This window comes from Salvia splendens, chromosome 10 (genome assembly GCF_004379255.2).
Source record: "Salvia splendens isolate huo1 chromosome 10, SspV2, whole genome shotgun sequence".
NCBI classification, from domain to species: Eukaryota; Viridiplantae; Streptophyta; class Magnoliopsida; order Lamiales; family Lamiaceae; genus Salvia; species Salvia splendens.
In genome coordinates, this window is record NC_056041.1 from 3,635,844 (window position 1) to 3,647,585 (window position 11,742).

General features: G+C 34.7%; 2 protein-coding genes and 1 pseudogene across 4 annotated transcripts; 1 reads left to right on the plus strand and 2 right to left on the minus strand.

The window, feature by feature from the left end:
- Positions 1 to 419: 419 nt before the first annotated feature.
- LOC121751273 lies at positions 420 to 5,126 on the plus strand. 2 transcript variants are annotated; one of them, XM_042145990.1, is made up of 9 exons: positions 420 to 650; positions 781 to 849; positions 1,298 to 1,327; positions 2,038 to 2,070; positions 2,161 to 2,231; positions 2,495 to 2,576; positions 3,254 to 3,337; positions 3,430 to 3,516; positions 4,870 to 5,126. In XM_042145990.1, exons 1-8 carry the CDS (start codon positions 552 to 554, stop codon positions 3,472 to 3,474), a joined length of 513 nt encoding a protein of 170 aa, XP_042001924.1. In that variant the 5' UTR covers positions 420 to 551; the 3' UTR covers positions 3,475 to 3,516; positions 4,870 to 5,126. The 2 variants fall into 2 exon arrangements, with proteins under 2 accessions (XP_042001924.1, XP_042001923.1); XM_042145989.1 differs by having other exon boundaries at positions 423 to 650; positions 3,254 to 3,346.
- A 967-nt stretch (positions 5,127 to 6,093) lies between these two features.
- Positions 6,094 to 8,980, minus strand: LOC121751276. Of its 2 annotated transcripts, XR_006040044.1 has the most exons (5): positions 8,667 to 8,980; positions 7,971 to 8,085; positions 7,618 to 7,681; positions 6,796 to 6,902; positions 6,094 to 6,679 (listed from the first exon to the last, which is right to left on the minus strand). XR_006040044.1 is itself a non-coding variant. In XM_042145993.1 (3 exons), the coding sequence occupies exons 1-3, from the start codon at positions 8,886 to 8,888 to the stop codon at positions 7,641 to 7,643; spliced, it is 378 nt and encodes a 125-aa protein (XP_042001927.1). In that variant the 5' UTR covers positions 8,889 to 8,980; the 3' UTR covers positions 7,434 to 7,640. The 2 variants fall into 2 exon arrangements, 1 of the variants encoding a protein (XP_042001927.1); XM_042145993.1 differs by lacking the exons at positions 6,094 to 6,679; positions 6,796 to 6,902 and having other exon boundaries at positions 7,434 to 7,681.
- A 492-nt stretch (positions 8,981 to 9,472) lies between these two features.
- On the minus strand, positions 9,473 to 10,571 carry LOC121751271 (annotated as a pseudogene).
- Between the last annotated feature and the right edge of the window lie 1,171 nt (positions 10,572 to 11,742).

The window sequence follows — 11,742 nt, forward strand, 5'->3', positions numbered from 1 at the left end:
GGATAATTGTTTCTCTCTCAATGGTAGGAGTATAAAATATGGCTAACAAAGTAACAAGTGAAAAATTTAAGATTTGTTAAATTAGCACTTTCTATCCTAGAGTAGCAGGGTCCAATTTAAAAATCTAAATTAATCCTAAGACTAGCATTTATTAGAACATGCGTATCTGCGGTTCAAAGCACAACCTTGCTTGTTCGACAGTCAAAGCACGACGTTGAGCACGCCAAGGTTACACGTCGTGCATTGTGCTAACTTCGTCGGTTAATCTGATCTTGCCATGTGACACAATCATTAATTTTGTATTTAAATATTGCAATTTTTTTTATTATAATAGCGGAGTACCTTTTTTTACTATTTTTAGCAATTTTATTATTTTATTGTTTAATTTAACCGAAGATAAAAAGTTTTAAAATTTTTGGCCCCTTTGTTATAGACTCGTTTCCCGCCTATTTTCCTCTCGCTTTCTATCGCGCTTACACCAACACAGCGAGTCTACGACTCTGCCGCTCAATTTCAATCTCTAGAAAGGGGTAAAGCAGATAAGGATCAGAATGGAAAATAGCGGATCTGTTCCTGGATCGAGGCAAACGAATTTGAAGAAATCATTCGATCGCAGCTTGCGCTCCTTGTTTACTGCCTGCTCATTCGAGGTGAGGGTTTTTGGTTCTCGTCGTAATTGATTTTAAATTTTCGCAGAGTCGGCGGTGTTATAGTTTATTCACATCGCGCCAATCTCTAAATTCTTTTGATATAATTAATTTTGTATTTCACATAATCAAGGAATTCCGTAAAGCTTTTCCAAGTTTAACTGCAGCTGAGCAGGACCGCCTCCATCAGCTCTTTGCTCAGGTACATCTAAGTGTTCCACTCTCTCTTTTAAATGTTATTTTTATAATTCAGTGGTATGTGTGGTCTAATTTAGAAAATTCATGCTGCGGCCTTCAAATCTTAATTTCATGGTCTCAAAAAGAGTGCTAGATCGATGCATCTTAAGCTCATTTGGTGATGAAATATGCCTCTTGATTTTGATATTAACAATGCCATCTACACTCTGTTGCGTACTTGTTAGTTATTCAGAAAATGATCTGTTGGCTAGGCTAGTGCATCTACATTATGTTGCAGCTTATTAGGTATCCTACACAAAAGTGTGTATTGGCCATTGCCGTGAATATCATGCACAATTATTTATATATTTTGCCATTCATATCTGTACATTCTAGTTTTTTAAGGTTTATGTCAATCTCTTACTTCATGAAAATATTAACCGCCACTACTTTTTTGCTTTAATATACTTCAGGTTGTCCCTTCGTTGCATCAAGATATTGAGGTATGAAACAGAAATATTTGTTTGTCTCCTCACTCATTTAGAAACTGAAGCTTTGGTTTCTCTTATATACTAACTAGTAACTACGAAAAACTGAATTGTTTTGATGACTAAAACAATTGATGGGTGTGCTTAGGGAACATCTTTTGTTGAGTACTGTTTCTTTCACACAAGCATGCTGTTGATATATACTACAAATTAATGGATTTTTAATCTAAATATATGAACATAAATTCGTCAATGACCATATTTGTCTCTTTATCTTTAGTTTCTACTCTCTAATAGTTTCCAGCTGTTTAATTCTGTTATAGTTTGAGTTTTTACCTGCCACCCATGTTTCAGTGTCTGTATTTTTTTTTTCTTGAATTCTCTCTCTCTCTCTCTCTCTCTTGTTCTAAAGAGTGGAGTATGTATTAGTTTTCCAATGCGTTTCTCTAATCTTAAATGTGATATGTAATACTTCTTCGGTGAGTGCTGCATGATTGTCCTGTTTGCATACTGTCATGGTGAAATTTATGGTATGGGACTCAAATCTTGCAAAGATTATTTTCCCAGTTTACTTGTCCAGTGGATAAACTGCTCCTTGTATTCTTATTGTTGTACTTAATCGGCTTTATCAACAATCTGACATTTTCATAAGAGAGAAATGTATTTTGACATATTTGAAATAATCATCAATATTGAGCTTAGCTTATATATCTCTTATCTTGCAGGAACAATTTGAGTCAATATTTGTTGGGACACAGGTATGGGCCCAATGTTCTAGAAATAAGTTTATATTTATCTATTCGCCTATGCATAATAGGTTCTCCGAAACTTCTTATGTTTTACTGTAGGCAGGAGAAATTCTTGATACTGTAGAAGAGCTAGTGGAAGAACAGACTCTGGATCCTCTACATTCTAAGAAGTATGCCTCTATATCAGTTATTAACTTTGTAAACAACCTTCTCCTACAAAATTAGTTGCTAACATAAATGGCTACAGCCTACATGTATAAATGATCCGGTAATTCTTTTAGCACTCATAAAGCTCATAAATTTTGCTGCCTATATTTCTATCTAACTTTTCTCCATGCAAAAATCAATGGTAGAAACTCATGTATTGTTAGACTTTCTAATTTTTTTGTTAAACATGTTTTGTGAATAGACAATAATGACTGAATACTTGCAGGAGTAATGTAGAAGAAACGGCTAATAAACTTTTGGAAGCAAAGAAAAATGAGGTCAATCATTTGAAGGGACTATTGGAAAAGGTGAGCTCATAGGACAAGATTTCAACACTTATGTAAACTGAATAGACAAGTGTGATTAGAATTAGTAGCTTAAGTTACAATTGTCCAGAATTTATATTCTAAAGATACTAAAATATGCTAGTTTGGGATTTCTTAAGTTGTAAATTGCAATCATTGACAAGTGTGCTTAATTAATGTGGATTATGGAGCTAATGATTTGAAACATAGAAGTATCTAACAGTTGATCCAAGTTTGTATATTGCTGATCAATGCATTAATTTGTATTCAATTGGTAGTATACAGAGTAACAGAGGTAACACTGATGGTGTGAAACATATAAAAGTCAACTGCTTTCACTAGTAGGCTAGACTTTATCAACTTTGTCTTCTTTGCTGTAAAATTGGGGAAGAAATGAAATAACTGTATCTTGCGTTATTTCCTTGATTACTGTCACTTTAATGTCTTCCAATTATTCATCTGTTGCACTTTTGTATATCGCCTTCCTATTATTCTATTTGAACAGTTAGTTCATGAGCAATTGTGATTAAAAATTTGCTTCGTCCTGGCACCAAGATTTTTTTTTGTCCTATAACCCTCCTTTAGATAAAGAGATGCATTCCTTTTGTTTTCTATTTTTTCCGATCAGTTTTATGGATAACTTTATTGCTTATTTTAACCTTCCTAATTATTTTAATCAGGCAGAAAAAAAGAAATGTGAAATGAAAGCACGTGTCGAACAACTCAAGAAAGAAAAGCAAGACTTCTCAGGAGCTGAAAATCTTGTAAATGAGGTTTTTTTTCAGTTGATCTTTTATTTCACAATCTACATGCATGATTTTAATGGCAACAACTAATGAGTTTTTCAATTCCACAGTTAAGGAACAACAACCTGAACTATTTGACTGGCTACCAGACTTAGCATATCTATCAACCTGTGAATGGGATGAACATATTTCTGAAGGTCCGTATTGTATTCTACTTGGACCTTTTCTTTAGGCCAACAAGTAGTGGTGCCCAGTAGGCTTATACCTGATTTGGTTTGGGAAATCCGATAGTTTGTATTACTCTCATATGTACTTTATATGATCAACTTCTTTACCGGCTTTTACTTTCTTGCAAAACTTTTCAGTGTTACAGATTATCTAGTCTAATTTCCTATCTTGCCTCTTAGATCAGCTCAAAAGTTTCTTTAAAGCTTCTGGAACTCTGCTTTTATATATTTGGCTGACTTTTTTCTGAGAGCTGAACTCCATAATGAAATTATGCAATCTGTTAGCAGTTGACTAAATAAAAAAACACTAAATACACAATTTTAATCTTCCTTCTGTATCACTAGTGCATTACCATGGATGATATAGATAGCCTAAAGAATTATTTGACTTGAATCAGAGTACAATCAGCTTAAGAGAAGAAAAAAACCTAATCTTGTTAGATGCAGCCACAACACCAAATCCACACCTACCCCATGAAACATTTAGTTATTAGCAATTCATCCTCTTATGTCATGACCGGAAGTAGTCACCCTCTTGAACACCTCAATCATATCATACCGTAACACGCACAATGAATGATTGAGAAACGATGATCCAAACATACGACACATGGGTCATCTAAGGATCCCACCATTGTAGATACCTTTATCTTCTTACCAAGTAGCTTATGAGTTGGTTAAATGTGTGAGTTTCCAGATACACTAGTTTATCACGAAACGTAAGCTTATTGTCCATTCCTTGTCCGTATACCCATGAATCTAGCTGACTAGTACAAGAGAATATGAAAGCCTGGCAGTGCATATGTTTGTTTATACAAATGTTTATCACATTAATATTTTACTCATATACTTTTAGCAGTATTCATGGCGGTTGACTTTTCGAATAACTATTGTATAGTCGCTTAAGTTCTTAGCCTTCTTTACAGCATCATTAAATGCCAGCATTTGACCTGTCCTTTTTGTCTGATCTCATCACTTGTTTAATATGAAGATAAAAACTTAGGATGATTGGATTTTTATTATTATTCTGGGTTTTGTTATGCAAAGTCATTGTACCATCTTGATTCCAGCTTTTATTTAGGTTGTTTTTTATTAGGGTCAGAATCAGTGCTACCATCTTTGGTGTATGTAAGTTTCTGATGAGATAATAAAAAAAGTTGTGGTTTGGCAGGTGATGGTTTCTGAAACAAACTCTTGTTTTTTTATTAGATAGTGTGGTCAACTCTAAATTATTTGAATTAGTTAAGCTTGAGTAGGAAGAGAAAATCAAATTTGAATTCTCGCAAATCATACTAATAGTACATGTTTTGACATTGATGACAGAAGTAGACACTTGGAAGAGCTCTTGTTGCTGCCTACATACGACTTCGTGGAGATTGTGAGAAACGGCGTTCGATATATCTTTGATTAAGTTTACTTTTCATTTTCTTTAATCAATGGAGATTTGGGAGTTTGACGTTCTTACATATGATCATAGTCAAACAATCGATCAGATTGAGAGAGCATTGTAAAGAACTTCTGCTGATTAAATCTAAAGATAGTGTGATGAACGTGAACATGTATTTGTTCGGGACGAACAAGAATATGACTCGATCATTTTCAAACGGACTGCAATCTTTTCCTCTCTGTGACTCAGTCAGAAAGTTTGAGTATCTATGTGGAGGGTCTGTGATTGCTCATATATGAACGAGTCGACCATTACAAATTTAGAGCAGCCAAAATCTAGGATGAGCAGCGGTGGATCTAGGAAATAATTTTGGAGGCAATGAAATCGAAGTAAACGAATGGAGAATGAGGTTTTCCTTTTAACATTAACTAGAGTTAAAATTGTAATTTCACAGATTAGACATAAAAAAATCTCTAAACGATTTGTTTGATGACTTCTTCCAATTTTTTTTTTGTAGATTGTATGGTAGCCATAGTGTTCCCTGCCGAGAGTAAGGCATAATTAGACCATCCTTGCAATTTAGAGTGTCTATGTTTATTGCTTATATCACGTTACATAAAAACAGTATGAATTTTGTTAGACTCCAAATTGAAGTTAATGTTATTCCAGAAAATACACACAATATCTATATGTTACTAGAGTAATAAAAACTGAATTCTATAATAAGTCCTATATGATTATTTTCTAAGATACTGCCACAAATGATAAGTATATTATATAATTGTATAGTATGGAATATTTCTTCATTTTTCTTAATTTCTGTGGAGAAGAATGGAACATTTTAAATACACGTATATGTGGTATATCCATTCCCATATTTCACAATAGTGATGGATCCAAGCTGGATATGACATGACATTATGTCCTATATTCAGTTTAGTTGGTCATGTGTTGAATTTGAAGTGGCCACATAGTTATGCTGTCAATTGCGACTCGAGCACAATGTCTACAACATTTCAATCTTTGAATATCTAATCAAAAGATAACACTTTAGCAACGGTTTACTTTGATTTTCAACTTAGTCATGCAAACAATTCTAACATGTTGAAGTATAAATCCCAACAAATAGTATAAAAACATGAAATCAAGAATTTGAGGTGTTTGCCAAAACTGAGACTATAGATTTTCATTGATTGCCTTGCGGACTTCTTCGCATAGCAAAAGAGCTAAAATACAAAGAATTTGTCTAGTTATATAGCTACTTATTATAATTATTTTTATCCCTGTAGAAGAAATGTGAATAAATATTTTTATCAGTTTCTTGAAATTCTTTATCTACAATTCTCTTTAACTGTGGGCTGCCTCCATTTCTTGATCAAAGGCAACAGAGAAATGTGAATAAATATTTTTATCAGTTTCTTGAAATTCTTTATATACAATTCTCTCTAACTGTGGGCTGCCTCCATTTCTTGATCAAAGGCAACAGAAAAAGGTGGTGTCTCTTTATTACTAGTCTCCCACTTGGCAGGAAACATGCTTTGCATTTGGACTCATTTTTTGAGAGATATTTTAATTGGCAGACCATTCTGGGGAAGAGGGAAGGGTCCATACTGAACTCCATTCTGTGGGGCCATCATAGAATACCTGCAAAAATTTCAACAAGATCTCCAGCTTGGCAAGCTCATTCCCTGGGCATGAGTGGACCCCACTGCCAAATGGGATGAATGTATTGGGCCTCACAGGAGCCTGCATATCAACACAAAATACTCTTTTTTCAGTGAAAATATTCAAAAAAACGCAATCTTGAAACAAATAATATCTTTTTTACATGAATGAACAGCTTGTGGGGCCTCAATGTTTACCTCAAATCTTGAAGGATCAAACTTCTCTGGCTCAGGGAAATTTTATGGATTGTGGTGGATGTTTCTGAAAAGTGGCAGCACCTTCCACCCTTTTGGAATCAGATATCCTGTCAAAAGTAAAATTTGATCTCAGTAAAAATAATTTCAATAGTTGAGTCTCATTCTAATTTCTAACTAACTAAATAACTAACTCACATTAAATTCAACATCTTCCACAGCTTCTCTAAAAGTGAAGTTCAAAATAGAGGCAACTCTGAGTGTTTCTTGCTATGGGAGCAATGATGTGGCTTATCCGTATAATATAGAGCAACTTGCTCGCAATTTTAGGGCTCTATGGCTTATTAATTTGTGGGTTTTGTAAGAAGAGAAGATGGTTGTTTCTATCTTTGTCATATTTGTTAAGTACTAGCTTAATTGATTTCTTATTAATGAATGCGTGGTTTTAGACATTTTCGCTTCGTTTTAAGACGAAAAGGAGTTCACAATTGAATGTGCCATGTGGTTCTTGAACTCCAATATATTCGTGTTTTGCCAACTAAGAAGCGCTTTATTGTGTTTTAATACTATCATATAAGTTCAGGAGGACAGCGTTACACATATTTTCTTACCAAATTTGCAAAAATCATACTCAATTATCATTTAAAAATAAACAATTGATTTAGATATATGGGGGCTCAGATTCATGAGTCTCTGATCATTTAAAATACAAAAAACTCCTTGAAACTGAAGCAATTGTACAAAAATTCAGATGAGCACAAGTAAACAAGAGCCCTATCTATGACCAAGCATTCTACCAAAAAACGTATTGTTGTTTTAACGAACCTTGCGAGCTTTCTCCTCCTGACCTAATCCAAGCGATTCTGTGCATCCGCTATACCATCGGGATCTGCTCAAGAAAATGGCACGAAGTTAAAAACATGACGAAACATGACTCAATTGATATGAAGCTTCCCCTCCAACCATTAGGTCGGGATTTGAGTAATCCAATATGTGAGGTGTGAATTGTAACTAAAAAAACAGTTAAAGCCATCATAGTTTTTTCTTCCCTCTCATGCTTTCGCTATGGTTTAAGGAGTCAGACGGGATTAATCATGAATCATTTCAATCGCGATAGATGCATCAAACAAATGCAATAGAACTAGGAAAGGTGATAGTGTGAAGAAGACTCGACTCACCAAAGAACTGTGTGAAGATCCTTGTGAAGAAGGATAAATTGCGCGAGACATTGTATGCCATTGTTGGAGGAAGGGGCTTCACAATCGTATCAATGCTGAAGACGTTTTGAAGGAACTGCAAAAGCACAAGGGAGTCGTTACTGATTTTCACCAGGAACATCACAACAATTGGCATTAAAAAGCAAGCATATTGAAGCATAATTAATCTACTAATCTTTCACTCCTCCAAAAAACAAAAAACAAAAAACAAAAGCAAATGAGACTTTAGCATCATCAATGAAGAGCATCTTCAACATCAAACATCTTGGCAACAAATTATTGTAAAAACTAGATTTTCATTTCTTAGCTGATTAGAGTCATGAATTCCGATCAAAAAATTACTACTTTGATAACTCACACTCACTCCTCCAAAAACTAAAGCAAATGAGACCTTATCAACATCAATGGAGACCATTTTCAATGTTAAACATCTCTGGAAACACATTTTCATCAAAAACTAGTTAACATTCTTAGCTGCTCTCAAACATATAAGAGGCATTCTCTCAAACACCTCGAGCGCATTGCTATAACTCACTCTTTACTTAAATAAAAACCTAATCCCCAAAACACAGACCTAAAATCAGAGGAGAGATTGCAAAATGCACACAAATCTAGTTGAACAATCATAACATAAAAATGGATAAGATTTCAATTCACCTGGAAATTGCTGTAGCGAAGTTCAGGGTCGATTTCAGTGAGAGAATCCTCCCCAACGGTGTCGTTTTTGGAGCCGAACGTTTTCTTGCCGGGGACGTGCATTTTGGGTGTTGCACCGGGCTGTGACGTGACCTTCAACTTAGCGTCCTTGAATTTGTCTTCTTCTTGTGGGCCCATCCTCCATAGCGCTGATGACAGCAGCTCTTTCTTCTTTTGCGCCATGATTGCGATTGATTACAGCTGTTCGTTTCTCTGGTTTGTGCAGTCGTGAATTTGAAGAAGAAGAAGAAGAAGATAAAACCAAGAGTGGATAGAATAGTGATGAGGATTATACTCATACGACGCCGTTTAGTGTTCTCTCAGACATTTTTGCAAATTTGCCCTTCAGGTTCTTCATAATTTAGGATTGCCTCTCAGCTTATTTATCCTCATTTTTAAACTTGTTTTATATTTCTAAAATAAAATAGCAATATAGTACTATTATCAATTTGCATCATGGCACAACTAAATCGTTCAAGTGATTCTGATGATAAAATTGACAAAATTATGAAAATGAGTTGGAAATAAGTTGGGATATTGGAATATAGTTAACACATTAATTAATTGCTACAAATTGGGACAGAATATAAAGGTTAAAATAAAAATGATAAAATCCCTAAAAATCATGATATGTTCAATTACTAATTAATCCTTCCAATGAAATCAAAACAGGTTGGAAAATGTAATAACTTTGAAACAGGCATTCCATAATTAAAATGATGAATATGCTATACTTCAATAATTTCATGATATATAATCAGAAAATATAGTACAATCAATACGAATCCATAAATTCAAAAAATAAAAAAATAAGAAACACATAGTATAGGAGGTGCATAGTTTGTCACACACGTATATATAATAGTGTGACCGTGTACATGTATGTTTATGTCTATGGACAAAAAAGTCTCCCCGAATAGGGATATTGAAATGCCTAATTCTGCCTTCTTGCTCAACCAAGTATCCCTCACACAACAATTCCTTTGAAAACCTATCTTCCACAACCCTATCCACATCATGCACAAATACATCACTCTCCCCACTCTCTCTATTCCTCGCCATCAAGCCGGCCATGTAGATCGCGCCCGGGCGCCCCATCAAAGTACCCGGTCGGGGCGTCCTCCATGATCAGGTCCCACTCCACGTCGTAAACCTCACTCGGAAATCCAGACAGCGCTAGCTGGCACTTGGAGAATCTAGGGTCACTCACGACCCTACATTCTTCTATGTAGGCTACCTCCAGAAGCTCGTCGGCCTGGGACACTTTTGTGTCATAGGTCACGTGGCATGCCTCGAGGGACGGGATTTGCGCCTTGATTTGCGCGAGCCACTCCTTGTCCTATTCTAGGAAGACGGTCCGGCCTCCGTAGTTGAGGGATGTCCACATCAAGTTGTCGTTGCCCAATCCGAAGACTAGGAAGTTGCATGGGGATTTTTTTGGAGGATTTTGAGGGAAATGGAGATTTCTTTTAGTGTTTGTTGTGGGGAGAAGTTGAGGGTTGCATAGTGGACTAGTGAATGGGCTAGGGAAGGTGGGATTTTGGTGCATGATGGTGGGGAGTTGGAGAGGGAAGGTGGGTTGGGGGTAGGGGAATGTTGATCGGAGGATCAAGAAGAGGAAGAGGAGGAAGAAGAAACATATCAAGATTGTCTTGAGATTGTAAGGGTAGTATGGTTTACCTCTCATGTCTAGTGGTTAAATTGGACCAAAATCAAGTAATTGAAAAAGTGGGAGGATATTTGAAGGTGGGAGTTTGTAGATGAATTGGTGGGGAAACAAGAAGGATATGATTTTTATGGGTGATTTTTGGTTTTGCATTATTTAGTGTTTGAGTTGAAGCAGTGAGTTGTTGTGGGTTGATTGGGACATGCTAACTTATAATGATTGGTTGATGGTGTGTTAATTAGGTGGGATATTAGGTGACATTGAGGTTGTTATGTCTTATCTAACAAGTGACTTCGAAGGTTATATAGTCCTAGTGTTAAAATATTGTTGTATTGTTGGATATTAAGTAGTACTATATGTTACAATTAGAGAATTGGTTGGTGTTTCACGCTACATAATTTTGTAAAGTATTTAGTTAGTTAATAATGCTTTCAGCGACAATTAGGTGGTAAGATGATAATGTTTAAAATATTAATACCACTCTTTATATGAGAGATGTCATACTTGTTCCTCTTCAAGATAGGAGGGGCTCGGATCCCTGCCAATTAATTTTTATAAGAAAAAATTGTCAAATTATCAATATTAGGAGGACGAAACTCGAAATATGGAGAACTCAATTTCTCCTTTATATTTCGTATTTCACTATTATCAAAACATAACACAAAAATGTCAATAGTTATCGACTAAAAATTTAGTGGACTAAGCATACCAAGTTGGCATGGTGATGTGGTATCAGGTATGTCACACTAATAATTAATTGACAAATGACATTATAAAAAAAATCTTATTTCCAACTAGATATATGAAAAAACTATATCCTCAAATATGGAAACTATCCAAAAATTTGGATCTCCTATACATATATTATAAACTCGTACTATATTCCTATAATTTATAGGGATTGACGCCTAATATCATGGAACTTTTAAAAAGTTGAATTTTTCCCACGAACTTTGAAATTAACAAATAATATCACGAACTTTACTCTGGGTTAGTTATTTCCCACCAGTGAAAAAATTCCGGCTATATATCCCTAATTTATATGCGTATTTTTATTTGTAACCATCTTTTCAATTTAATGACTTATTTTTCTTATTATATATAAATATGCTAAAAATGAGACATAATAAATATGATCTTAACTTAAATTTATCACCTTCATTTTCATTATATATATTTTATGTATGCAAAAAATCATCAAACATAATCATCACTTAACTTTGTTTAGCTCTTATTTTATTTTATTATTGCACATCATTAATTACATGAATTATTATATGTTATCTTGAAAAATAAAGTAGCAGCTATGCGCCTATGCGTAGTATAAATAAAAGTTCATAAATGGTTAAATATTATACTTAGGAAGTCTAA

Coding starts and splice junctions, on each gene's coding strand:
- LOC121751273 (XM_042145989.1), top strand. CDS start 552: ATGGAAAATAGCGGATCTGTTCCTGGATCGAGGCAAACGAATTTGAAG. Junction 1,328..2,037: donor CGTTGCATCAAGATATTGAG/GTATGAAACAGA, acceptor CTTATCTTGCAG/GAACAATTTGAGTCAATATT. Junction 2,071..2,160: donor CAATATTTGTTGGGACACAG/GTATGGGCCCAA, acceptor GTTTTACTGTAG/GCAGGAGAAATTCTTGATAC.
- LOC121751276 (XM_042145993.1), bottom strand. CDS start 8,888: ATGGCGCAAAAGAAGAAAGAGCTGCTGTCATCAGCGCTATGGAGGATG. Junction 8,086..8,666: donor TTCGCTACAGCAATTTCCAG/GTGAATTGAAAT, acceptor GTGCTTTTGCAG/TTCCTTCAAAACGTCTTCAG. Junction 7,682..7,970: donor GATCTTCACACAGTTCTTTG/GTGAGTCGAGTC, acceptor TTTCTTGAGCAG/ATCCCGATGGTATAGCGGAT.